This window comes from Pristis pectinata, chromosome 3, assembly GCF_009764475.1.
Source record: "Pristis pectinata isolate sPriPec2 chromosome 3, sPriPec2.1.pri, whole genome shotgun sequence".
Classification (NCBI taxonomy): Eukaryota; Metazoa; Chordata; class Chondrichthyes; order Rhinopristiformes; family Pristidae; genus Pristis; species Pristis pectinata.
The window spans coordinates 77933044-77960618 of NC_067407.1; the positions used below are offsets into that span (position 1 = coordinate 77933044).

Below are 27575 nucleotides of genomic sequence, written 5' to 3' on the forward strand. Positions count from 1 at the left end.
AAGTTTCATTGGCTGTAGAGTGCTTTGGGAGGTCCTGTAACAGACTGCATATTGTGAAGACTTTTGTTACATTGATAGTCTTCAAAGAAGACTCTTTCCTATTCTTTTCTTTCTCTTTCACAAATACCTTTCACAACTTCAGAAGATCGACTGGAAAGAAAATCAAAAATGTATCTCTTAAACTAAATAAAGCAGTCGAGCAACTATACATTAAAGAAATATTTATATTTCATTTGAATAGCATGGTGTCTTCCCGGGAACATATTAAACTGTGGTGAATGCTGCCAAATCTTCTATTATGTCAACTAAGGCTTTGTGGTAGGACTTTCACATAAGGTGGAAAGTAGCACGATTCAACCTACTTTACACCTTCAGGACTTCTCTAAGGGCTATCTAGCTAATGAACCACAGTTATCTGAAGAGGCCTTGCAATCAATTTACGAGGAGCAAAGTCCCACTGACAGTCCTGCTCACTTGTTTTGTTTACTGATGGTTGGCTGAACATAGGGCAAGACAACCAAGGTTAATGTGCCTTTTCCTTTACTTTTCCCCCCAGTTTGTCATGGACCTCCTGGTAATTCCTCTTCCTGTTTCTAGAGACTGGTGGATTCTTGGCACCTCTGAAGAAGTAATCTACTTCATTCACAATCAGTTCAGTCTCTTATTCTGATGTCCTTTTTAGATAAATATTTTAGCCAGTGATGTCACCACAACCAACATAAACACAAGCAGTATATCTCACAGTAATTATAGGTGCTGGTGGCCTAATTTATTGCTCATTAAGCAGTTTAAAGCAATTACTGTTAATGTGCCCTCATTTTGTCTGTGAAAAAATTAACATTTGTAAGTGCATTAAACAGGAGGGTTAAGCACAGGTGATTAACCCACATTTACTGCCCAAAACGCCTTAGCAGCCATGCCACCAGTTTATAGTTTTCATGGAAATTAAGGAATTACGGATCGCAATCCCCAAATCACGATTAAATATCCTAGAATCATCCATAATTAAAACAGAATCTGACTTATACAGTCACAGTAAATCAGCAAGGTCTGCTTACGTGTCAGCTGTGGCTTACGGCTATGTCTCAGACAGACATGGACTCAAGACCCCTTCCAGACTTTTAGACAAGACATTAACCGAGGCTCCGTCTGCCACCTCAGGTGGATGGAGTTATCACAAAAAGAGCAGGGGAGTTCTCCTGGGTGTCATGGCCAATGCTTATCCCTCTACCAGAATCAAGTCACTTATCTCACTGCAGTTTGTAGGATTTACTGTGGGTAAAATAGCCCAATTCCCACCTTACAGCTGTCACAATATTTAAAAGTACTTAATTAGCTTTAGCTTTGAGAAACAACACTATTTATTTGAAACAAAAACAGAAAATGTAGGGAAATCTCAGCAGGTCAGGCAGCGTCTGTGGAAAGAGAAACAGTTGTGGCAAAGTGTCACAGACCAGAACCGTTGACTGTTTCTCTTACCACTGATGCTGCCTGACCTGCTGAGGTGTTCCAGCATTTTCTGTTTTTGTTTCAGATTGCCAGCATCTTCAGGTTTTTTGATTTTCTATACATTTATTGCAAACCTTTAAGTTATTTATGTAACATCCTGGCCACAGAAGGAGCTATATTAATGCAAATCTTTTTAGCAATACGGGGTGAAAATGCAATGTTCCAAGATGCCCTAATCCAGGTGTAAAACATACAATTGACTAAATCCTTCTATAATCCTTACAGTTAATGAGTACATCTACCAATACTGGTGCCTCTTAGCTGCTTCCAGTTGAAGATTTGATTCTGTACGACTCTGACAGGTAGAAAGCTACAAGCAGAAGTATGATGCTTCTTTTCACAGAATCGTAGCACACACATGGAGGCTCAATTGTTCCATCATATCTGTGCCAAATCGTCAATTATCCCACTCCCCTGCCCGGTCACCAAAGCCCTGCGTTTTGTCCCCCTTTTCAACTCTGTGCCCATCTTCGTAGTTACTATTGAATCTGCTTCCATCACACTTTCAAAGGAGGACTTTGAGAACAACACTCCAATGTCCCTCCCAAATGTACCACACTTATCCAGATTCAGATCTAGATTAGCTCAGGTTAGTTTATTGCCACATACAGCAGGGTGCAATGAAATTCCTTGCTCACATGAAGCTCACAGAGTAAACATCCATGTTAATAATAAAAAACAACAATAAATACAACAAGTGCAACACAGAAGAATGGGGCAAAGATTGTACGTTCCAGATTGCTCATACACAGAATCTTGGAATTGATTTACCTAATGAAATTGATCAATTTGAACAAACCAGTATCGACTACAGCAGTCCAAGTGAACAAAATAAGGTATACTTGTAAACTTAATTTGGGTCAGCTGGATCTCTTCCTGTGAGAAAGGTAAACATGAAATTAAATGAATATAATGTGATTTTGTGTTTTATAAATGTTGATGCAGTATAAAGATACACACTTATATATTCATATCCTACAACTTTTCCTTTGCAGTCAAGGTTAGGATGAGTGTAGAGGTGCTTGAAGCGCAGCTTGAGGAATTCAGTTTTCTCACTTTATGCTACAAATATGTTCCAGAGAATCATTCAATTAAAGGGCTGCAAAGGATTATAGACCAGGCTACAAAGCCAGAAGAAATGGGAGAGTTACTTGTGCAGCAGGAGGAATTGATTGTTCTGAAATGGTTTGCAGAAAAGAAAAGCTAGTTGTGGAAAAGATGTTTGAAAGCATTTTTCCAGGAGCAGCACTGGGTGTATCTCTCATTCTGACACTACAGGCAGTCACCAGGTTACAACAGGAGAACTGTTTGTAACCTGAACTCTTCATAAATTGGAAATGAACAAAAACAGTGTGTGGGAGAGGATCGCAGAAACAGCTATGACTGGAGACCAAACGGGCACAGGAAAAGCAGCCGCCAGCCAACCTCACTGACTTGGTGAGTGAGTGAGTCTGCTCAGCGCTCCCAGATCTGCTCGGCTTGATAGTTGCGGCTCAGTTGTGGGGGAGAAGGTACGTGGAAATGTGCTGTTCCCACCCAGCAGCAGATGTCCCGCAGCAGCCAGCAAATCCAACCCATCCACCCTGTATGAATATTTAGAGGAATGGAGAGATGCAGAACAGAAATGGGCCCTTTGACTCACTGACTCTGCACTGATTATCAACTAGTCATTTACTCTGATCCTACATTAGTACATACAAATGCTTATATGTATGGGATGTCCACAAGTTGGGCGTTCATAACCTGGGAAGGACCTGTACTATCGGTTGACCCTGGTTTAATAAGGAATGCAGGATGTGCTGAGAACAGCACCAGGTAAACCAAAAAACAGAGGGCTAATCTAATGAAGCTGTACATGTGAACAGCTTTCTCCATTACATGCTGTCTTTGCTAAGTGATCCTACAACCAACAGATAAGGTCAAAGCTCTGCAGTCCTACTGTGGCAGAGGATTAAGCAACTAACAGGAGGAGGAGGCTCCAAGAGCATTCCTGTCCTCAGTGATGGTGGGGTCCATTACTTGAGTGCTAAAGACCAGGCAGCTATGTTTAGGCACGTGACTAAAAGATGATTTATCTTGCTTCCTCTTGAGATCCCCACCATCACAGAAGCCACTCTTCAGTCTTTTCAATTCACTCCACATGATATCAAGAGACAGTAGACAGCACTGGGTACAGTGAAGGCAACGAGACTATCAACATCTCAGCTGCAGTACTGAGGACCTGTGTTCCAGAATGAGCTGCACCTCTAGCCAAGCTGTTCCCGTATATGTACAACACTGGCAGCTGATTTATGAAAGATTATCCCTCTTTGTCCTGTTCATAAAATACAAGACAAATCTAAACTGCTAATTGCCACCCAATCAGTCCACTCCAAATAGACAATAAGATGATGGAAGCTGTCATTGATGGGGCTGTCAAGTGACACGTAGTTCACCAATAACCTATTCACTGACGGCCAGTCTGCATTTTGCCGGGACCACTCTGCACCAGACCTCATCACAGCCTTGGTCCAAAGGCCTGAGCTCCAGATATGAGGTGAGAGTGACAGCTTTTGACATCAGGGCAGCATTTGACAGAGTGTGGCATCAGGGAGCCCTGGGAAAAATGGTCAGTGGGCATCGAGGAGAAAACAGTCCAGCAGTTGGAGTCATACCTCGCACAAAGGAAAATGGGTGTCGTTGCTGGTCAATTATCTAGCCCCAGGACACCACCACAGAAGTTCCTCTGGGCAATTTCTTATGTCCAAATATTTCCAGCTGTTCCTTCCATTATAAGGTCAGAGGTGGGGATGTTCACTGATGATGTGCAATGTTAAATTCCATTCACAACTCCTCATCAAATGGAGCAATCCATGCCTGCATGCAGCAAGACCTGTACATTAGGGTACGAGCTAATAAGTTTCAAGTAAGATTCTTGCCACAAAACAGCCTGACAACGACCATCTACAACAAGAACAAGTCAAAACATTGTTGAGCACCTCACCTTCAATATCCTGAGATCACCATTTACCAGAAACTCAACTGGACTGGCCTCATAAGATTGGAAAATTGGTAAATTGTTGTCACATGTACGAGGTACAGTGAAAAACTTTGTTTTGCCTGCCATCCATACAGGTCATTTCATCACATCAGTGCATTGAGGTAGAGCAAGGGAAAACAATGACAGAATGCAGAATAAAGTGTTACAGAGATGGTGCAGTGCAGGCAGACACAAGAGCAGGTCAGAGGCTGCAATGAGTGACTCACACCCTGACACCCCAAGGCCTTTCCACCACCCACAAGGCACAAATCAGGAGTGAGATGGAATACTCTCCACTTGCCTGGATGAGTACAGATATAGAACTCACAAGAAGCTCAACAATATCCAGGACAAAGCAGCCTGCTTGCCTAGTATTGCACCCACTGCCTTGAACATTCATTCCAAAGAATGAATTAAAAAAATTAAAACTTATGTGACATGAAAATCACATGATCATACTTACAACTTTATATTGGTAAAGGTAATCTGTATACTAGAAATTACTGTTCAGATCACATTAAGATGTGTTTTGTACCTGTTTATTTTAAAACTGAACACTAGATGGCCTCTAAGGGGAGCAAGAACATTGTAGCAATAACATTTCAAGATCTCCTCTGGTGCTGGCTGTGTTGTTCCATAACAGCAAAGCTACTATGGTGTGGGCTTTGGTAACTGGAAGAAGTAACATCCCAGTAACATGAGCTGTGTCACTCAAAGGGTCCTTCACTGAGTTGTTGCGCTATTGGGGCCTGAATCTTTTGGCTGTATTTTTGGTTCTGTTTGATGTGGTTATTTTGTATCTGGCAGAATGAGTTCATATTACACTTCAGTCTAGAGAGGAATTTCTGATTTCTATAAGAGCGACGTGCTGAAAACTTTTCCAAGCAGTGTTTTTGGAGCGAGGCAATTGCACAATTCCCATGAAAGTCAAAACGCTACAGATGGTGGAAATCCAAACAAAACTAAAACACAAAAAGCTGAAACACTCAATGGGTCAGGCAGCATCTGTGGAAAGGGCAACAGACCTAATGTTTCAGGTTGAAGACCCTTCATCAGAACTGGGGAAGAGTGAACATGTTAGGTGTCCATTTGCAGAGAAGGTGAGGGGGAGGGATGGATAGGACAAAGGGAATATCTCTGATAGGGTGAGACCAGATCAAATGGGTTAACAGGGCAATTAGAGGGTGATTACATTTCTTTGTCTTAGTTTCTGTTGTTAATAGCAGGGCTGGCTGTACTAACAAAGAGAGACAAGCTGAGCCAATGTTACAGACGGATGACAATAACAGAAATGGTCAGTTCTGAACACACACAAGTTACCTAAAGTTGGAGGATTCGATATTGAGTCCAGAATGTTGCAACAAGCCCAGATGGAAGATGAGGTGTCATTCCTCAGGCTCGCGTTGGACTTTGTTACACAATTTCCACATTGGCCATTCTTGTCATCACAAAAGCCGGGACACTTACAGCTGGATTGTCACCTATCATCAAGTGCAATGGCTATGTTTTTATTATTCACCATGTTTGCAATGTGCTGAAAACGATTTTAGAAACGTAGAAACATTGAAAAACTACAGCACAATTCAAAGCTGTGCCAAACATGTCCCTACCCTAGAAATTACTAGGCTTACCCATAGCCCTCTATTTTACTCAGCTCCATGTACCTATCCAACAGTCTCTTGAAAGACCCTATCGTATCTGCCTCCACCACCATTTCCAGCAGCCCATTCCACATACTCACCACTCTCTGAGTAAAAAACTTACCCCTGACATCTCCTCTATATCTACTCCCCAGCACCTAAAATCTCAGGCAATTACATGCTGTAAGGCTGGGACAGAAATGGCAGTTCATCAAGGAGTCCGTCTGCTTGATTCCCCTGGTGCACCACCACCCAGGGAAATTCATCACTGGTGAACCCTTCCTCTACCTCACATGCTCATTCCATTCCAGATACAGGTTCTGATATCTGCAGAGTTCCAGAACTTGACGGTGTATTTATTCTTTATATATGGGATGCACGACGTGGGTACTCTGAAACCCAACAAAAGTCTTGCTGGTAATCATCGAAATAACAACTCTGCAGCTGTTATTTGGAGACTAGCTCAAGCTTTCCCTTAATTATTTCTTCAGCAACACCTTCATGTAATCACACACAACTTTGGTTTCTTGCCCCATTTCCACCAGGCTTCTACTCTCCTGGTCTCTTTCACCACCATCCTCCTTCTGACCAGTGAATCCCACACCAGGTGCCATGTGTCAGCACCTTATGACCGCTTTGAAAAGCATGTTTAACATATGAAAGCAGAATGGTTGCCATCTATTGCCAGTGTAGAGTTTCAAAAATTAAAGACATTTTTCCAAATAGACCTTCAGGGATTTATTTCCTGGAGATTAAAAGCAAGCATTGCAAGCTCTATGTACTATCCCTTTCAGCTCTCGTACTTTGTAATATCCTGTAACAGGCTTCACAGGTCAGAGGAACACTGTCCATTAAAGTATCATTTAATGAGTTATAGGGATGCCCATTACAGAGACCCTTAACATTACAGACAGTTACAACACCATTCGTGAATTGCTGGAGTGTCCGTTAGTGAGATTGTATTTGTTCCTACGATGTGGGCATCACTCTGTAGACCAGTGTCCATTGGCCAGCCGTCATCGTCACTGATCTGAAAGGCTTGCAGTGTCTGGAGTCACATAGACATCAGACTGGATAGGGATAGCAGATTTCTGTCCCTGAGGGACATTGGGAAAGCAGGTGGACTTTTACAAAAATGCTGTGGTTTTATGGTCATCATTACTGATACAAGATTCCAGATTTACTATTTAATTTAAAGTCCCAAGCTGCCTTGGTGAGATTCAAACTCATGTCTGCAGATTATCAGTGCAGGTCTTTGGATATGAGTTCAGTAATGTAAAGATGTTAACGTACCACTGTGCTGGGCAATTCATTGCAGCAGCCTTTAATGAGTTATTGTGCTGTCCATGATACCAGTGTTTTGAGAGTATTATGCAGGTCATTACAGAGCCCCTTACTAGTTACCAGGATATCCATTATTGTGTCTTGCAGTAAGTTATTGGGTTTTCTATTATTATGGTCACTAATTAACATATTTCATGTATGCCTTACTAAACAGATACTTTGGAGAGCAAAGTACTACAAACTGGAATGTGACAAACACTGTATTGAATACTGCAACACTAAAGTGATGCTGAGAAAGCAGGAAACACTTGAATTTGGCGAGTGTGTTATGAACTCCTGGTTCTATAAAACATTTCATCAATCGTTGGAGACAATATACATGCCTTGTGCACATGCCCTTCGAATTACCCAAATCTAGAAGGTTGTGAACATCACCCCAGCAGAAAAAAATGTCATTATAATTAGGGGAGGCACCGTGGTGCTCAGGGTTGATGCACCCCAGCTCCAGCAACCCAAGATCAATCCTGGCCTCCAGTGCTGTCTGTGTGGAGTTTGCACATTCTCCCTGTGACTGTGTGGTTTCTCCTGGGTGCTCCTGTTTCCTCCCATATCCCAATAATGTGCTGGTTGGTAGGTTATTGGGCCACTGTAGATTGACTCTAGTGCAAGTGGGTGGGAGAATTAGGGAGAAGTTAATAAGTATAAGAGAGAGAATGGGTTATGGGGAAATAAATTGGGGGAATGGGATTGATTGGATAGCATAGATTGTTTAGGCTGATTGGCCTCATTTTGTGCCGTAAGAAAATATGAAATAAGAATATAGAAATATGATGCCCATAAAATTACCAGATTATTATTAAAGACACAAGAGACTGCAGATGCTGAAATCTGGAGCAAAAAACAAACTGCTGCAGAAACTCAGCAGATCAGGCAGCATCTGTGGAGGGAAATGGACAGTTGATGTTTTGGGTCGAGACCCTTCATCAGGACTGGAACGTTATTGAAACACACCTGATCCATTAACGATCCTCAGGGGAGGAAATTACTGTCCTGGTCCATATGTGACTCCAGACCCACTCTGTGTTGTTGACCCTTAAGTCTCCTCTGAAGTGGTCTAGAAAGCCAATTAGAGATGGGCACCAGACCCAATCATTGAATTAAATAAAAATAATTATAAATTGTGCTGCAAAATATAGGCACTTACTATACTTCTCTGAATTCCGATTACGTAACAAAAACTTTCTAACTATTCCTGAAGGTTCTAATAATGGGTGATAATTCTTCTCTGATTTCACCCCATGGACTGGCAACTACACATCTTTGATGTGAAACAGTTTGACAAACAAGTCTGTAGGGGTTTCCAGGAACACAGTGCACTGTCATTTCTTGAATTAGCTGTCAATTGTTAGTCTCATTACCAACCATTAAATATTAGTCATGCAGATCACAGAGCAATGAGTTAGGGAACAATGCACACAATGGCTGATTTGTTAGTAAGGCCTGGAAAGATTCACTTCCACATTGCCTGCTCCATTTGCGTGTGTGCCTGCATTAATGTGTCAGCAACCATGACTGACAAACATCTATGGGAGATCCTCAGCAAGTAGAACATTTGCTGTTTATGTGGCTGAGCAGCTATTTCAGAAATGTAACTTTGGAAACAGTCAGTAGCACATTTCTTATCAATTGGTCAGGCTGTTATGGAGCTTGGTTATTGCAAGTGTTACAGCCTTCACAACAGAAATAGTTTCGGTGAAGCAGTGATCTATTCTACAAAATTAGAGCTGATCAAGGTACTTCATTATCAGGTATAATTTTGCCTGTCCAAAGACAGGAGTTTCCCTTGCTCATATAGATCATGAAGGAATTTTTATTTTGGGTTAAAATGCATGCCAGTGGCACTGATCTTTGCCATTTGAATTCACCATGGCTTGAGGGTGAGCAGACGCTCTTTGTGGGAGTTTTCCAATCAACTGCAATTGCCAAAATGGCAGCTTGGCATCGGTTGCAGCCATTCACGAAGGACTTGAGGAAAAGTACTTGAATTTATGCAGTGGATTTCACAACCTCAGGATATCCCAAAGTATAAAAAAAATACTTCTGCCATTTACTTGCTGTTGCAATGTCTGAAGAGCAAGAGTCAATTTGCACATAGAAAGCTCTGACAAACAGCTGTGATAATGACCAATCAACCCATTTTGAATCAGGGATAAATATTAGTCAGAAGATCACAGGCATTGACCCTGTTGCATAATGCCCTGGGAACTTCCCTGTTCACTTGAGAGGACAAAAGCGGTCTTCATTTAAAGTTGCTTCCTAGTAAAGGCACCTCTCACAATCCAACATTCCCTCAGCACCATCATGAAGTGTTAACTATGTATCACCCTTGATATTGTATTCAAGTTCCTGGAGTGGGATTGGAACATACAGGCAGAACCTGGGTTCCATTCCTTAGACCTGTCTGCAAGCCCATTTCTCCCTAAGTCAAAAATGTCAGTTTTCTATATTAACCCATATCATACCACTCCACATACACTTCTTATAATTCTTTCATTTCATTGAATAATCAGCCTGACACTACTCATAACCAAACTAATGAAATATATACTGTATCCTGTTATTAATGAATACCATGAAACATTTTATTATTATTATTACTAGCTTGAAAAATGCTTGAAAAATATATGGGATGATTTGCACCGTCGTAACCCATGGAGCCCACGTATAGCCTTTTGACTCAGTAAAATTAACTGGGCCCATACTGACACAGCAGAGAACTATGGCCTCCAATGTAGAGAAATGTCATTCTGTTCAGTAAGGCTATATAGAAGCTTTTGGGCTTTGCAAGAATGAAGTAGTAATAATGAAGTTATGTAAATCATTAGTTTGGCTGCTATTGGAAGATAGTGTACAATGTTGACATTTATAGGAAGAAGAATAAGCCCACAAAGAACAGTCAGGGAGACCATAAGAATTAGGACCAGAAGTAGGCCATTCAGCCCTTTGACCCCTCTCCATCATTCAATAGGGTGCTGGCTGATCTGACATTGCTGGTCCACCTTCCCGCCCAATCCCCATGAGGGCTGACACAGTGTGTGGCAGGTGGTGCATCTCTCTCACAGCTCCAGTGAACCTGGGTTCAATCCTGACCTCAGTTGCTGCCCGTTGTGGAGTTTGCACGTTCTCCCTGTAACCTTGTGGGTTTCTTCAGGCAGTCCAGGTTGCTTGCACGTGCTAAGACGTGTGGGTGGTAGGTTAATTGGCTGCTGTGAATTACTCCTACCGTAACAGTGGAATGCCCCAGGGAGTGATGTTAATGGGCATGTGTGAGAGAAATATGGAGGGAAATAAATGGATTGGCGGGATTGTTCTAAGAGTCAGCAAAGATTTAATGGATTGAATGACGTCCTTCAATGTCATAAGGAAATATGAACCCTTGATGCTCTTACTGATTAGAAATCCATCTATCTTAGCCGTAATTATACACAGTTTTCTACCCCCACAGCTTTCTCTTACAGGAGTTCCAAAGACTCACAACTCTATGAGTTCCTGTAGTTGCCAGGCTTTGAGCATTGGCGACACCAAGCGCAGACTAGGCACCGCTTTGCCGAGCACTTGCGCTCCATCCACCAAGGCCTTCTGGAGCTCCTGGTCGCCAGCCGTTTTAAATCTCCTCCCCATTCCCACACTGACCTGTCTGTCCTCAGTCTCCTCCATGGCCAGGGTGAGGATAAACACAAACTAGAGCATCTCATATTCTGTCTGGGTAGTCTACAACTCAATGGCATCAATGCTGAATTCTCCAATTTCAGGTAAACTACTCCCCATCTTTCTCTTCCCTCCCGAACCATCCAGTTCCTCCTACACCCACCCCAGCTCCCCATCACCCTGTTTCATTCCCCTCCTCCACCCACTCCAACTGCCCATCACCCACACGCTCCTCCCACAGGGTCCCCTCCCCCCACTGTTCCCATCTGCCCTCCCCACCTCCGTCCCTTGATTCCATGCTCCACCTTCCTCTCCTATCAGATTCCACCATCTGCAGCCCTATATTGCCTCCACCTATCACCTCCCAGCCTCTGTCAATGTTTCCACTCTCACCTCTACCATCTCCCTATCACACCTCCTCACCTAGATCCACCTATTGCTTGCCAGCTCTTGCTGCACCCCTGCTCACTTCTTTACACTGGCTCTCTCAGTCTGGACGTAGGGTCTCAACCTGAAACGTCGACCGTCCATTTCCCTCCACAGATGCTGCCTGACCCACTGAGATCCCCCAGCATCTGTTTGTTGCTCCAGATTCCAGCATCTTCAGTGTCTTGTGTGTCTTAGGCTTTGAGCATGTTGAAGTGACAAATAGTGTAAGATTATATGTAAGGTTTAACAATCTGCTACCTAATCTCTGGCCAGCAGAGATGGTGAAAATAACAGTCACTGGATTCTCTGTAACCTGTGTCAGGAATCTTCCCTCATTGCAAAAGAAAACAAACTGCTGGAAGAACTCAGTGGTTCAGGCAGCATCTGTAGAGGCAAAGGGATGGTCGATGTTTCAGGCTGTGACCCTGCATCGGGAGTGAGAGGGTAGAGGGAAGAGAGCCAGTATATAGACATGAGACGGAGGGTTGAGGCTGGGGCTGGTAGGTGACAGGTGGAACCAGGTGAGGGAGATGGAGCCAGGTGGGGGGGGGGGCGCGAAGTGAGGGGTGGAAAACAAGGGGAGAGAGACCCTGGGAGGACTGGTGGCAGCAGGAGAAGAACACAGGATGTGGGCTATCTGAAGGTGGAAAATTCAATGTTAATCCCACTGGGCTGTAGGCTGTCCAAGTGGAATATGAGTGTTCTTCTAGTTTGCAATTGGCCTTACAATGCCAATGGAGAAGCCAGAGGACAGACAGGTCGGTGTGCGAATGGGAAGGGGAGTTGCAATGCATGCAACTGGGAGCTTAAGATGGCTGTTGCAGACAGAGTGCAGGTGCTCTGCAAAACAGTCGCCTAGTCCGCACTTGGTCTTGTCAGTGTAAAGGAGGCCACTTTGCGAGCACTGAATACAATAGCCCAGGTTGGAGGAAGGTCACGTGTATCTCTGCCTCACCTGTAAGGGCTGTTTAGGTCCCTGTATGGTAGTGAGGGAGGAGGTGTAGGGACAAGTGTTGCACCTCCTACAGTTGCAGGAGAAAGTGCCAGGGGATGGGGAGAGATGTGTGGGAAAGGATGGGTAGACCAGGGAGTCACGGAGAGTGGTCACTGTGGAAAGCAGAAACAGGGGAGGGGGGAGATTGTGATGGGTGGTGGGATCCCGTTGGAGCTGGGCGGAAATGACAAAGAATGATATGCTGGATGCGGAGACTAGTGTAAGGTGAGGATCAAAGGAACTCTATCTCTTTTCTGTCTGGGAAGGGGTGAGTGCAAGTGAACGTGCAGATAATGGGGAAATGCAAGTGAGGGATCTATCAATTACAGCAGAGGGGAAGCTATGTTTATGGAAGTAGGAGGACATTTCAGAAGACAAGTGTTAGAAATAGTCCAGGTTAATTTGAGGGCAGGATGGAAGTTGGTGGCAAAGGTGATAAAATGGATGAGTTCTGCATGAGTGCAGGAAGCAGCACCAATGCAGCCATCAATGCAGAGGAGAAAGAGTTACAGAGGGGTGCCAGAGTAGGTTTGGAACAGGAACTGTTCCATGTGTGGTTATGGACAATATTGATCAAAATAAAGGCTGATTAGTTTGAAATGGGGATCATGTGACCCTACAGGATTATGGCAAATCATCATGGAGATCCTTGTGTTACCACATTGGTTCACTTGAAAAGAGAATCACCAGCCTGAAATTCTAATCGCCCCCTTTCCAATTTCCTAGCCAATAACCTGCACTTCAACATTGAAATCGAGTAGATTTATACATTGTCCATTGGTACATACCTCCTTAAAGAGAACTATATTAAATGTTATTTTTATATACATAGTTATTTTCAGTGTGTCTCTTTTTATTGGTAACTTCAGTTAAACTATATATTTTTAACCCCCTAATTATATAATTCAAGGAATAATGATGTATTTACGTCAGATTTTACTTCATTTACAAGGAGAGTTATAATACCCGATTGCATGGTAATGAATGCAAACATCACAGTTGCCAACATTACAACCCCAACAATGCCAGGCATAACAGCTAGTCTGGGGATGAATTTTAAATTAAATTTTACATTTTATTTACAGCGTGGTAATAGGTCCTTCCGGCCCATACAGGGGACTGGGAGAATACCCCTAAACTTCTTAGAATAATGCCATGGAGTATTCGACATCCACCTGACAAGGCAGACCGTGCTTCTGTACTTCTCATTTGGACCACAGCATCTCTAATATTTCCTCATCACTGCCGTGGAGTGCCAGCCAACATAATGTGCTCAAGCCTCTAACATGAGACTTGGGCCCGTGATATTTTGACACAGAGTCAAGAGTGTTGCCACCTGTGTCAATCTCTGGATATCCCAACTAGATCTGCACAACATTAAATAAAACAGAAAATGCTGGAAACACTCAGCAGGTCAGGTATCATCTGTGGAAAGAGAAACAGAGTCGATGTTTCAGGTCAACCATTTTATTTCAGATTTCCAACATCAGCAGTTTTTGTTTATAAATTTCCATCTGCATGATGTTAGTTTGCGTTATTCCTTTAGATACAGTTTCTCACTCAACCTCTTTCATACAGTCCACCTCATTTTTAGATACCCAAGTGTTATCACTTAATTGACTGGTGTCCACTATATCATTGATTGGTGCCCACTATATTGTTGACTGGTGTCCACTAAATCTAATAATCAGATGGGGACTAAAGTGGTCCTCTTGTGAAAGCCACTATATTTGAAAACTTGTGGGTAGGCACGGTAGTGTAGTGGTTAGCATAACTCTTTACAGTGCCAGCGACCTGGGTTCAATTCCAGCTGCTGTCTGTAAGGAGTTTGTACATTCTCCCCGTGTCTGCATGGGTTTCCTCCAGATGCTCCGGTTTCCTCCCACATTCCAAAGACGTACAGGTTAGGAAGTTGTGGGCATGCTATGTTGGTGCTGGAAGCGTGTCGACACTTGCGGGCTGCCCCCAGAACACTATGCAAAAGGGGCATTTCACTGTGTGTTTCAATGTACATGTGACTAATAAAGAAATCTTATCTTATGTTATTACGTTCTCACCTTCACCACATGGAGCTGGACAACTGGAGCCAGGCTCTTCTGGGCCTGATTTCAGGAGTTGCTTCTTTAGTGTGAATCTGGAACGCTCCCTCCCAATCCTGAAACACAGCTTTTTTCCTAAAGCTGTTAAATTGTTGAACATGGACTGACACCTCCTATACATACATATGTACACATACTATGTCTTCTCCCCTTTACTGGCTGGACTCATCATGGTGTTATTTAATATATTGATATTGATATGTAGTTGATTATCATTATTATTATTATCATGGTTTGTTTGCACACTGCCTTTTTTATACTTTATATTTGTGTAAGTATGTTTGTTTTATTTTATAAGTTATAATTGCTCTTATCAATTTACTGTTTTGGTTTTTATTAGGCAAGGGAGTGCCATCGTAATCTGGTTGTGTTGTTGTTGTTGCAACAGTACAATAACAAATAAAGAATAAACAAACAAACATTGAGGTTATCCCAACTAAAGATTTCAGATCTGAGATTCTTAAATTCTTGTCTGGCAGAGTGTCAAGGGTTAAGGTACAGACCATCCATGACCCAATTCAACATGAAACCTACTAGGCGGGCTGATTTGCCCTGCTCCTGCTTCACTGTTGGAAGGCTCACGCACACTTCAGTCTCTGAACATTTGCTTGCGCACATTTTATATTGGATTAAATATCAAGTCCAGTCGAGTTTACTGTCATGTGCACAAGTACTGCGAGGTACAGGTATATTGAAAAACTTGCTTGCAGCAGCATCACAGGTATGTAGGTGCAGACAACACACAGAATATAAATTATACGTAAAGTATACAATACAGTGAAGAGAGAGAAAAAAAGACTGCAAAAATAAGACAGTGGTGCAAAAACAAAGGCAAAATCAGAGTCAAGTCCATGGCAGTGCAAGAGGTGGTCCATAGTGTTCCACTGCTGAGGTAGGGTTAGGATTATGTCGGTCTGTTCATATGGAACCTGAGTTATAGACTCTCCACATGAGCCAAGAGACTGAAGTTGTTGGAATCTGGAGTTTGGTGAAGAAAACTAGGACGAGGAGCGATTTTTTGACGTTATGCTTCTTTGAGAGATTAATAACCTCGCGGTTGGGAATGACAGGCGATCTTCCAGGGGTGATGAAGAGAGAAACGTTCACTGATTAGTTTAATCCTGGAAATCTTTATCAGATGAACGATGAATCAGGATAGTCTCTCAATCAGTTCCACTCAAAAAGGCTGAAATGAAAACAGCAGCTTGTGCTTAAGTTAAGTTCCCCTCCCCTTTTCTCATTAACAGTCCTTATGGAAAGTAGAGTCTCTCTGAACTAGATGGGTTTTGCGTTTTGTTTGGATCAGCCGCTTTTGCATTTAATCTTTTTTTTTGCAACGGACTTATATACAGATCCACAATTAAAGAACCAATCAGCCCCGGACCAACTTTAGATATAAACTGCTGGAATTAAGCTGATTTTCGTGGCAACGTCAGAAATTAGGGGTTTATCCAGTAGTGGTGTGCTCAGCAGGAAATTTGGTAGGATTATCGATTGCATTACTGCAGAGCGATTTTACTATCTGTTCAGATCCAGGGTGAAAGTCTGTTCATTTCTCTTTTCAGTGTGTTGCACATTCATGGCAAAAATAAACCCCGCCTCTCTGATTCCTGCAAGAATTTCTTTTATAGGGGGTGTGATAGTAGAAAGTTGAGACCGAAAATTAAAAGGAAAGTGGGGGTTGAGATTTTAAAAAGGCTGAGTTCGTTAGTAACAGTCCACTACTGAATTTAACGAACTGAGTATAACACGCATTTAACAGGTCTTGAATTTGCTGATAATTTGGAAGTAGTAACGGTGTAGCTGTGGGCAATTTGTAACGGCCATAAAATTAAGAATATTTTACTGGACTATAAATAAGATGACTGACAATTTACACTTTTTTTGAGCAAAAACAAAAGGCACTTTTCCGATGCCTACGATCATTAATGAGTTAACTGTGAAAAAGATGCTTTAATAAGTAGGAGTAATTTTTTGACAATCTGACGGTTAAATCCGTTCTGAATGACTTGATAGACGGATGAAGTGTAATCATCGATAACAAACCACAAATGCTCCGAACATTCAAATGACAATTATCCTAAATGAAAGTTATTATTTCGTTAATCCCGGGGAACAGCTTGTAAAGAGAGATTTAGGTCTTTCCTTTAATAATAGAAGGACGATGCGCGTTCCTCTTGTAGTAATCTTTATCTGAGGGACCTTCTCTTTAATCCGCATGTTTAGCAGAAATGGACCGAATCAAAAGAGATCCGTTCTCCGCGCTCTGTGTAAGCTATTTGCAAATCATCTCACTGGTAAACTGTAGCGAACAGCAGTAACTGTCCTCCAACAGGACTGTTCTCCCTCAGTTTGCCAGCAGGAACACTTACACTGGGAGCGGCCCATTTCAGCCTCTGGACCCTGTTCCACCATTTAATTAGATCATGGATAATCGGCGCCTGGGTTTCATTTCCCGCTCTTTCTTAACAAAAATCCACTCAGTCGTGAGTCATTTGATCGTCCCTCAGCACCCGTCCTTTGTGTGGAGATGCGCCCCCGAGTTTGCATCTCTGAGCAGCCCAACTTTCACTTCATGGTCCCAAATTCCGGGTAGCCCCATCCAGAAAAAAATCTGTCCACCTTATCAAATCCGTTTGGTGTTTTAAACACCTCCATCAGATGACCCCTCTATGCCTCTCAGTGGGGGGCGGGTGCGGGGATCTGACTCCCTAACCTTCTGTTTTAGCGTTGTGCTACAGAACCTCGACATAACATCACTCGCAGACCTAGCATTGTCGAAAGAAGCAGTCTCAGAATACCTATCAGATCTCATCATCTGCAGCCCCTTGTCGTCTCCACCTATCACCTCCCAGCCTCTGTCACTCCTCCATCTGCGTGTTACCCTCTTCACTTGCACCCACCTGTTGCTTGCCAGCCCTTACTCCGCCCCTTCCCCTCACCTCTTTATACTATCTCCCCTCTTCAGTCCAGATGAAGGGTCTCGACCCGAAACATCGACTGTCCATTTTCCTCCACAGATACTGCCTGATTTGCTGAGTTCTTCCAGTAGTTTGGTTTTATTTTGCTCCAGAATCCAGCATCTGCAGTCTCTTGTGTCTCCACACAGAATACTCCAGAGTCGATTTCGGTTTCTAACTTTCCTGGACTGTTTCCCTCTCACCCATCCCCCAGCCCGCTCCACAAGCTGATGTTTTATAACTCTGTCAGACGCTCAGAGCCGAAAACGAGCTCCGGGGCAGCGCTGGCTTCGGTGGAACTCATCTTTACCTAAAATGCCGAGGACCTCCTAACCAATTTAAAACGACTTCCAGGAATATAAATTACATTCACTGTTTTCAATATACCATGATAACTGCACCTCATAATCATGCAGGTTATATATAAAAGATTGTAAACGAGACAATTAGACAAAAAGAAGATATTTTAATGGAAACTGGTTAGCAACGCCAAGGGTGAAATCGTCTGTAATGCATCGGTTCAAAAAGCTTGGGTTCAAACTCTCTTCCTGAAATACAAGGGCAGAAATTGTCACTTGATTGACTTACTTGGGTCTTAAGAGGGATATTGGCCCCCTTGATAACCTTTGATAGGTTTACCTGCAATGGACTAGGTACAGGAAATGGGTCCATATAGTGTTTGATACTGAACATCAGTTCTGATGAAGTGTCCCAGGCCTGAAACGTGAACTGTTTCTCTTTCCACAAATGTTGTCCAACCTGCAGAGTTTCTGTTTTTATTTGAGTCTTTGGTACTGTTCGTAATGTAGACCGAAATACAATCAGTTCATTTACCTAGACGATCGGGTCACATCTAACAGAGAGCTTTCAGTTCATTCACCTGGGTATAATTGAGTGAGGATCTGCAAGGGATCGATTAAAGAGAAAATAAAATTATCTGGGTTTAAGGCGTGTAAATTAAGGAGCTAGGTAGATAATCCCCTTACCTGAGATAACACGCCTTTCACGCTGCACGTCACCGTGTAATGCAATGCCAAGTTTTGCAATTGCGTTGACGGAGACTCTGATTCGCCTTCAGTCAGATGCAATTCCGGAAATTTAAAACTGCGGACCTTGAAATAAAAAGGGGAACATTTGTTCAGATACAACATTACCTACCTTCTGCAAAACCACTACGTCGTCTCCTCAAAGGAGTCAACAGTGCACTATCGGGGTCTCTGCCCCCAATACTTAGCAAGGGGACATTTACCGTGGTATCTTCGTATGGACTTTCTCAGGACTGGTCATCTTCTGCAAAACAACCTCGATACTGGGGAATGAAGTCGAAACACAAGCATATCAACTCGCTCTTATCTGCAGAGTGCGACAGTACAAACCCCAGTTACAGGGTCGCCTCCAAAGCTTGAAGCTTTCAGTCTTCAGAATTCCTTACAGAGATTCGCCCCAATTTATATTTAAGGAGGCTTAAATAAAGTTTATCTAAATGCACACGCTCTCCTGAATCAAGCTATCCCAGTTTAATTCCTAGTGTAAAGAATTGTAAAATCTGATGACCTGAAGATATATAAAACACTTTTCAATTTGGACTCTGCCGCGTTTAAATAATTTTTGGAAGATATAGTCCCTTGAATTTAATTTATGTCCAGTTTCTCGGTCGACTGACCTGAATATTGAGATAAAACAGTCAGTGAGAGGGAATGAAGGCAGTTTCAATGATGGCTGTGTGGAAGACTGGGCATGTCCCTGGTTACCGAGTGGAGTGTTTTTTGCCTCTCTGAGGGTTAATTGGAGCCGGACTCTGGGGAAGTCAAACTAACTACAAAGCAGCAATTATTGACATATGTGTTTTTTTTAAACATTGGCAACGTCAAGGGTCCGGCTGCAAGGCGGGACACGAGGTCTAACGGATACTAAAATGTGAGGGGGTCCTTCAGTCTCTCAATCTTTGATCGGATTTGGGCCAAGTGTCGGCGGACGACGCAGTGGGGTTTGGCCAGGAGGGGGCTGTCCGGTCGCTGATTGGACCTGGGCAGCGTCCCGCCGGCTGGGAGGCAGGTAGAAAAGCCCCAGTGCAAAGCTCAACACCGGGATCTTGAACGGTGCTGGTGGGAGAGGGAGAGGGAGACCCGGCGTCATGACCGGCAGGGAGGAGAGCAGCGAGGCCGGAGGCAAACCATTTGTGGGGGATTTTCCGTGCGCCAGCAAGGAGCCCGAGAAAAGTAGCCGCTCCAGGGGCTTCGCCATCACCGACCTGCTGGGACTGGACAGCGCCGCCGAGTCCGGACAGGCGGGAGCCGCGCCGCCGCCGCCACCTCCGCCGCCAGGGGCGCCGCCGCTGCTCCCGGCCGGGCTGGGGCTGGGGCTGGGGCTGCTGTGTAGCCGTTCCCTCAGCGCCTTCCGTCCGCCCCGCCCCGCCTTTCTCGACGTGCTGTCCGAGCTGCACGTCAGACCCGCCGGCCTGCACGGTCACCTGCCGCTGATCCGGAGGGTCGCTCTCCACGACAGCCAGCAGCAGCCGCACAACTCCGGTAAAGCCGGCCGCAGTCTGACCGTCCGTGTGACTCCATCCTCCCCCCCCCCCACTTACCTTTCTCAGACCCCCGTCCTCCCCTCTCTCTGTTATGTGTGTGGATACAAACTACCCAATCTACCTGCAACTTGCGCCAGAGGTTGGCTCACTGGACACTGCCCTTGCTTCTTGTTAGAACCTTGTGGTGGGACTTTCCCCAGACAACATCCAGGGCAACACTGGAGTGCAGATCTGAGGGTGTGCTGATCCGCCTCTGCTACAGGTGTCTTCAGAGTCTCGAGGCATTGGTTGAGATACACCTTGACTAAAGACTCAATAGATCATCGGGTCAGTTGTCTCATTGCTGAACAGGCTTTGAACATTAAGTAAATAGCGCCAATTTTATTCCCGAACTTTTAAATGACAGCAGTCTTGTCTTGCTGTGTGGAGGTTGGCTGCTTGTTTTTTCTGGCTAGGGTGAAATATTCAGGAGGAACAGAACCGGCGAGATGAAAAAGCCAGTACAGGGCTTTGCATTTAACCGTTGCTGATTAGATAGTTTGGACCGACATATATCTAAAACTTGCTAATCAAGCCTATTTGTTCGCGGTTCATTCTCCGACTCCTCGTTCTGTTTTCTTCCTTCCTCGCCCCATGTACTTCTCCACGCTGTGGGAGTTCTGCTGTCCTGGTGCAGGAGAGAACTGGAAGTTTCGGAATTCAGATGGTCAGCTTAGAATTTGCCATAAAGTAATTGCGCTCGGCTTTAGACGCATCATTGTGGCAGAATTTTGCGCCAGTGTCAATAGCTCGGCTAACACTCAAGTGCAGACCGGAGGGGACACTGCACTCTCTCGGGTGCGGGTGTCTTCGTACGGCTGAGAGGTTAACCTGAGGTCCTGTCTACCTCCTCAGGCGGATGTGGAAGATCCCGCCCACTATTTCGGAGGTACTAACGGCATAACCCCCCCCCCCCCCTCCCCACCCAAGAAGAGGCTGTTCTGTGGACTAAAGTGACTTTGGATAGAGGGAGAAACTGGGCAGGAGCGATGGCTAGAGGAGCTCTCTGAGGCTGATTGGCTGAGAGTCATGTCAAGTTACTGTAAAGAGAGAAATACCGGACCACAATATCAACCCTTCCGCCTGTTTTTATTCTAATTCACCTTTTATTTTCCAATGTCACTTTGTGTATTCATTTGCAATGTTTTCTTTGTGTTTTTTGATCTCAAGATCAAATTCGATTTGTTTCCAGGCCGTGAAATATTGTAGCAGACGTTAAACTCAATAATATGGTTTAAACTGTTGGAGGTATAACAATAAAGTGAGGATTTGTCGGTGAGGGGTTGGTGTTTCATTAGGGTCCTTGTTTAGACTGCGTGTCCTTTTTATCTTGAGTAAAGGATATCTGATCCATTACATTAAATAATATGGTAGCCCTCCCTTGTACACCCTCCCTTCTCCCTTTTAATGATTCAGCGCCTGGTTCTACACATGGGGCGCATGTCTGATGTGTTTTCTCTTGGATTGTGTCCTACCTGCCATCTCAACAGTGCACGGCATAGAATTTCTGGTCCTTGGAATAAAACAGAAAATACTGGGATCATTCAATGGGTCAGGCAGCATCTGAGAAGAGAGAAACAGAGTTAACACTTCAGAACTGGGAATGAGCGAAAACAAGTTAGTTTTCAGTAGCAGAGGTAGTGGGGACCTTCTGGTCCTTGAAATTGGTTTGTTCAGTTTTTGAAATGCGATTGTTATAATTACCTAAAAATCTGACATTTTATTCTAGAGAGATGAATTATTCATCAAGGTTCTAAAATAATTCAACAATTGAATGTATCCTGAGTAAACAAAGATTTTATTAGATGAGATGTAATACTTAGAATATTTTCCTTCTATTAATTCATTGGGGTGTACATAAGACATTTCTACATTTAGTTGTCCTGAGATGCCATTAATAGAATTGAGTAGTGTGCTCTTTACCCCAGAGGCAACTAAGAGTCAATCACACTGGTGTGGGATTGAAGCCACGTACATTTCAGGCTAGAGAGAGTGAAATGCCAGGTTTTCTTCCCTGAAGGAAATTAGTGAATGAGCTGCCCTCTTATAACAACTGGAAAGCTTTGTGGTCACTTTTACAGATAAAAGCTTTCTATTTTTAAATTGAATACAGATTCTCAAACTCCCACTATGGGACTGGAATTAGTGCGCTTTGAATTACTAATCCAGTAATTTAACGTCACTACAGCAGCAGCCTGCCAACTACAGTGAAATAGGACACTACAAGATTCAACAGTGAGTTTGCTGGCTGTTTTGGATTTGGTGGATTTATCAGTGACTGTGGTCTTTCCTTGCTTCACATCAGATGATGAGAACATGTCATGTGATCACAGTGACCCAAAGAATTCAACAGCATCACAGGTGAAAAGGAAGAAGAGGCGACACAGGTATGCTGGGGCTTTGTTGAGAACCTGGAGTAAGCAGAGACTTTAGAAGAGCACTTGAGCTGGCACCTTGTTAAATCATATTTTACCTGGGTCAAAGAACTGGCACAGGTGTGATGGTCCGAATGGCTTCGTCCTGTGTCATGTGACCCCATGACTGAATTGTCGATTACAGGTGGAAGGAGATACCAGGTTAGATTCCCCAGCCTCTGATAATTGGTTGGGCTATTCCTGCTGGACCAGCTCCCACATTCTGATTGCTGCACAAAAAACAGAATTTCATAATTACCGGTTTCAAATTCTTCTAATTTTAAGTAAAGCCATTAAAAAGATTCATTTAGCACTACAGTATAACAAAGTAGCCTTATCAATGACCCTACACACTGCACATTGATTATAACCTGCTATCCTAATGAGCATAGTCATTGCTACTTGTGACTGGTCAGAATCAAGTGCTGATTGCTGTGTAAAGGGTTGTGGGCCCAGAAGGGGTTGGTAGGTCCTTGACGTCAGATATGCTGGAAAGTGCTTTGTACTGAAGTTTGCTCAACCCTTACAGGCAATGCACACCAATGCCCGCAAGGGTTGAGCAAGCTCCAGTACAAAACATAACAATGCAAGAGCAGCCACAGAGTGTCTGAAATCACAACCCAGGGCTCAGTCCTTTTAGCAGCTCTGACAACACTGACCAGTCAGATTCCATTAGTGACCATATCACCAACACTCAGTGGTCAGATTATGCATTGAGAACAATTATATCTGTTGGAAGTACATTCTAGAGGGTAGATGTGTTGGCGAAGGACAGTAGACAACTGGAGTAAGCAGATAATTTCCCCTTGTTTGAAAGGATAACAATTTAATCTATGGTCTCCTTTCTTACCTACTTATTGAAATTTTAACTTTTTGAAGTCTTCCTTGTTGAGGAGAACTTTTATTATATACCAAAGTAGTTTGACATGACCAATATGAAGGGTAAATCTTACTGCAGAAGGTATCACCATTTTATCTATACAAAGCAAGTGAGTCAGGAAAGCAGCAGCAAAGCAGCTTAATATGACTTCCTTTTACATGAGCCATCATTAACATTTAAGGTTAACATGGTACTATTCAGTGATAACAAATCCATTTGTACTGTAGCATATGAATGTTGTGCCACTCTGCTGCTTTTCAACAACTGTAGATGTAATTTATGCTGTTCCCCAATATTTGGTTTGCTTGTCATATTGATAGAATCGTACAAGATGGAAGCAGGTCATTCTGCCCAACACCGACCAGTGGGCACCCTTGTGTATTAATCCCATCGCCCAGCACTTTGTACATAGCCCCCTGTGGCTGGGCGATTCAAATGCTCATCCTGACACTTCTTAGATGCTGTCAGTGACCCAGCGTCAACCACTCTCTCAGGCAGTGCATTCCAGGTATTTACCCCTCTACACCTCTTCCCCCTTGCCCTAAACCTATATCCTCTAGTTTCATCTATCTCTGAAATGGGGAAAAGTTTCCTGCAGTCTACCCTATCTATACCCCTCATAATCTTATGCGGGCCATCCCTAGATAATGAACAGGTTCCGTTTTACAGGCATTCATGTCGATTTTGTCCATAAAGTTGGAAAATACAAAAAAATCACTTGATATGGTAACCATAACCCCACTAGTATAGAGACTGACATGTTGATTTTTGGATTTGCACAGGACTGTGTGTTACAGCTCACCAGTTGAGGAAACTGGAGAAAATCTTTAATGAGGCTCATTACCCTGATGTATATGCCAGAGAAAATGTTAGCTATGAAGACAGAGCTGGCAGAAGAACCGAATACAGGTAACCACCTGGTCCACCTGGAATGGGGGCTACAGAGTCTTCACACCTTGGTTATGATCTAATTGGACATGACTGTTTAACATTAACCATATGATAAGCATGGTGAGAATTAAAATGGCATAAACTCTTTTCCTCCACAATGAGGAAGTGTGGCAGAAACAATGTAGTAGTTGGTGCCACTGCTTCACAGCTCCAGGAAACTGGATTCAATCCTGACCTCGGGTGCAATTTGTGTGGAGTTTGCACCTTCTCTCTGTGACTGCATGGGTTTACTCTGGGTGCTCCAGATTCCTCCGTAAACTGTTCCTCTTCTGTAAATTATCACTTAAGTGGCAAAAAGGATAAAAGTGGTGTTGATGGGCATGTGAGAAGAGAACAAGTTGCAGAGATACATGGGAATAAGGAGAGGGGGGAATGGGGCTGATGGGATTGTTCAGATGGGAGGGCAGTATGGACCCGATGGCTGAATGGCCTCCTTTGCTTGTTAAATGTAAGTACAAGTATGAATCTGCTGGTTAGTCAAGGCTCAATTGTTGGAACTCTTACTTCTATGGCTAAAGATTATGGGCTCAAGACACAGTGCAGAAACCTGGTGCAAAATAATCCAGACTTTCACTCCAATGCACTCCTTGCAGAGGGGGGTGTTGCACTGTTGGAGGTGCAGAGTTTTGGATATCAGACTTGAGGCCCTGCCAGTGGTTGTAAAAGTTCTCAAGGCACCACTTCAAAGAGAAGCAGGGATAATCTTTAACTGTCCAGTTAACATAAGGCAGATGGTCTCTGCAACTGCTGTTTGTGGAACCCGCTGTGTACAAATTGTCACTGCATTTCCTGCTTGACAACATAACCACACTTCATTGGGTGTGAACACTTGGGATGTTGCTTCCACTGAGCCAGGGCTCATTCCCATACTTACTACGAGACAGGAAGAGGCTTTCAAAGAGCAATCCCATCAGTCCCATTCCCTCACTTGTATCCCTGTGACTTAATTCACTTTTGCAGTTTCTACCTTAAACTCCAGCCACTCACTGATGCTAAGGATAACGTAGAGTATAAGATAAGATAAGATATCTTTATTAGTCACATGTACACTGAAAACACACAGTGAAATGCATCTTTTGCGGTGAATGTTCTGGGGGCCAGCCTGCAAGTGTTGCCACACTTCCGGCACCAACATAGCATGCCCACAACTTCCTACCTGTACGTCTTTTTGGAATGTGGGAGGAAAACCGGAGCACCAGGAGAAAAACCCACGCAGATGTGGGGAGAAACGTACACACCCCTTACAGAGACAGCTCCGAATTGAAACCTGGGTCGCTGGCGCTGTAACAGTGTTATGCTAACCGCTACATTACCGTGCCTGCCAAAGAACCTAGCAGTCACATTTTTTAGCAGCATGTTACAGTAGCCAAAGAACCTAGCAGCATGCAGATTCCAGCATCTGCAGTCTCTTGTGTTTCTCTGGTATGTTTTTAAGATGTGGGAGAAAACCCCGGAGGACCCTGGAGAAACCCATGTGGTTCACAGGGAGAACGTGCAAACTCCATACACACAGCACCTGAGGTCAGGATCGAGCCTAATGGTGCAGCTCTACCTGATGCACCATTATGCCACACATTGCTGTTCTTAATGTTGTGTGGAATAAGCTGGAATGGAGCAGTACTTGTAACTTTGATGGTGGGAAGAGCTCGGCAGGAAGCCAAGTGAAATTGCCCAGCTTGGCACTACAGACTCAAGATTCCTGCAGCAAGGTGATGGTATCCACCACAGAGAACCGCCACTGGGATGCAGCTGTGGCAGAAGTTAGAGTTTAATAATGTTGGTCCACGTGTGTTCCCCTCAGGTGTGGTTTCAAAACCGAAGAGCGAAGTGGAGGAAGAGGGAGAAAATGCTGGGGCAGGAGCAGTGTGATGGCTGAATATGGACTATACGGAGCCATGGTCAGGCACTCCATCCCACTGCCCGAATCCATACTCAATTCTGGACCAAAAATGGTTTAGTAGGATCTTGTGCCCCCTGGCTGCTTGGTAAGCAACTGCAGATTATTGGGCATTGTGGGGGAGAGGGTTGCAAAGTTAATCTTGTGGTGTTGAGCAATGGGTGAAAGTGAATCATAAACTTCTTTCAGGGAACAGGAAATGAGACAGTGTTTTAAAACAGATGGTTCATTTGCTGTATCTGCCTTATTACAGGCCGAGATAAATTCTCATTCTGTTGTTTTTCAAAATGGAAGCAATGAAAAAAAATCTGGACTGATATCGATCACCGTGTGGATTGTGCACCACTTCTGTAATATTGTTAATTGAAGGTCTTTGATGAAGTTTATTGACATGAAGGTGAATTATAAAATTTAATTTGCAGACCCCCCCCCCCCCCCGCCACTTTCCTCACCTATCCACCTCCATTTCAGAGTAAATGTAGATTCTGATATAAAAGATGAACTTCCATTAAAATTTGGCTGAGTAGGAATGGATTTAATATTTTTTTTTAAAAAGATTGAAATTTACCTTTTTAAGAATGTATCTGAGCCCAGTCCTTTTGTCAGGAAGATAAGTCAAGGTTAGTAAGTAATGAGGCTGTTAGACCCTGAGGTTACATGGCACACTTATTGGCACTGCATTTGAACAGATTATGGAGATCCCAGCAAGGATTGTTCATTGTCAACTGTGAACCTTCCTCGGGTAATCTCTGAATATTTCATTGAGGAGGGCGGGGCTTTGGGTCTAAGTACGGGAAGATTATGACTTGTTGAGTAACTCTTTGAAAAGACAATGTGGTTCCTTTTTGTGAAATCTATAGCTAGTAAGAGAGCTATGATTCTGTAAAATAATATCCAGGGAGAAAGAAAGGGAAACAAAAAAAACTAACCAAACCGTCACTAACCAGCCTTTAATTAAAATCTAGGAATGCATAAAAAATCAATTGACCCGACAATGAAAGCTAAAATGTGGAATCTGTGAGAAAAGGAATTTTGCGAGAGCAGTGTAGGTCATCGCAGATGGAGGTGGCACAGATCGGGAGCCCCATAACTGACTAGCACTGGCACAGCTGAGGAAAGCAACATGGCATTGGATCTCTCCAGCACAGAGAAACCATCAGGCAAGAATACCAGTCCAAAGCAATGCATTTCCAGGCCATCTGACAAGACAACGGACACAGAG

The 27575-nt window shown here is 43.6% G+C and overlaps 1 protein-coding gene across 1 annotated transcript; it reads left to right on the forward strand.

Annotated features, from left to right (window-relative positions):
- Positions 1-19635: 19635 nt before the first annotated feature.
- LOC127567975 (visual system homeobox 1-like) lies at positions 19636-27374 on the forward strand. Its single transcript, XM_052011216.1, is given in 8 exon segments — positions 19636-20170; positions 22517-22600; positions 24291-24370; positions 24372-24403; positions 26248-26299; positions 26301-26396; positions 26399-26441; positions 27319-27374. Coding segments are annotated over 8 exon segments (837 nt in total). The 5' UTR covers positions 19636-19776.
- Positions 27375-27575: the final 201 nt, after the last annotated feature.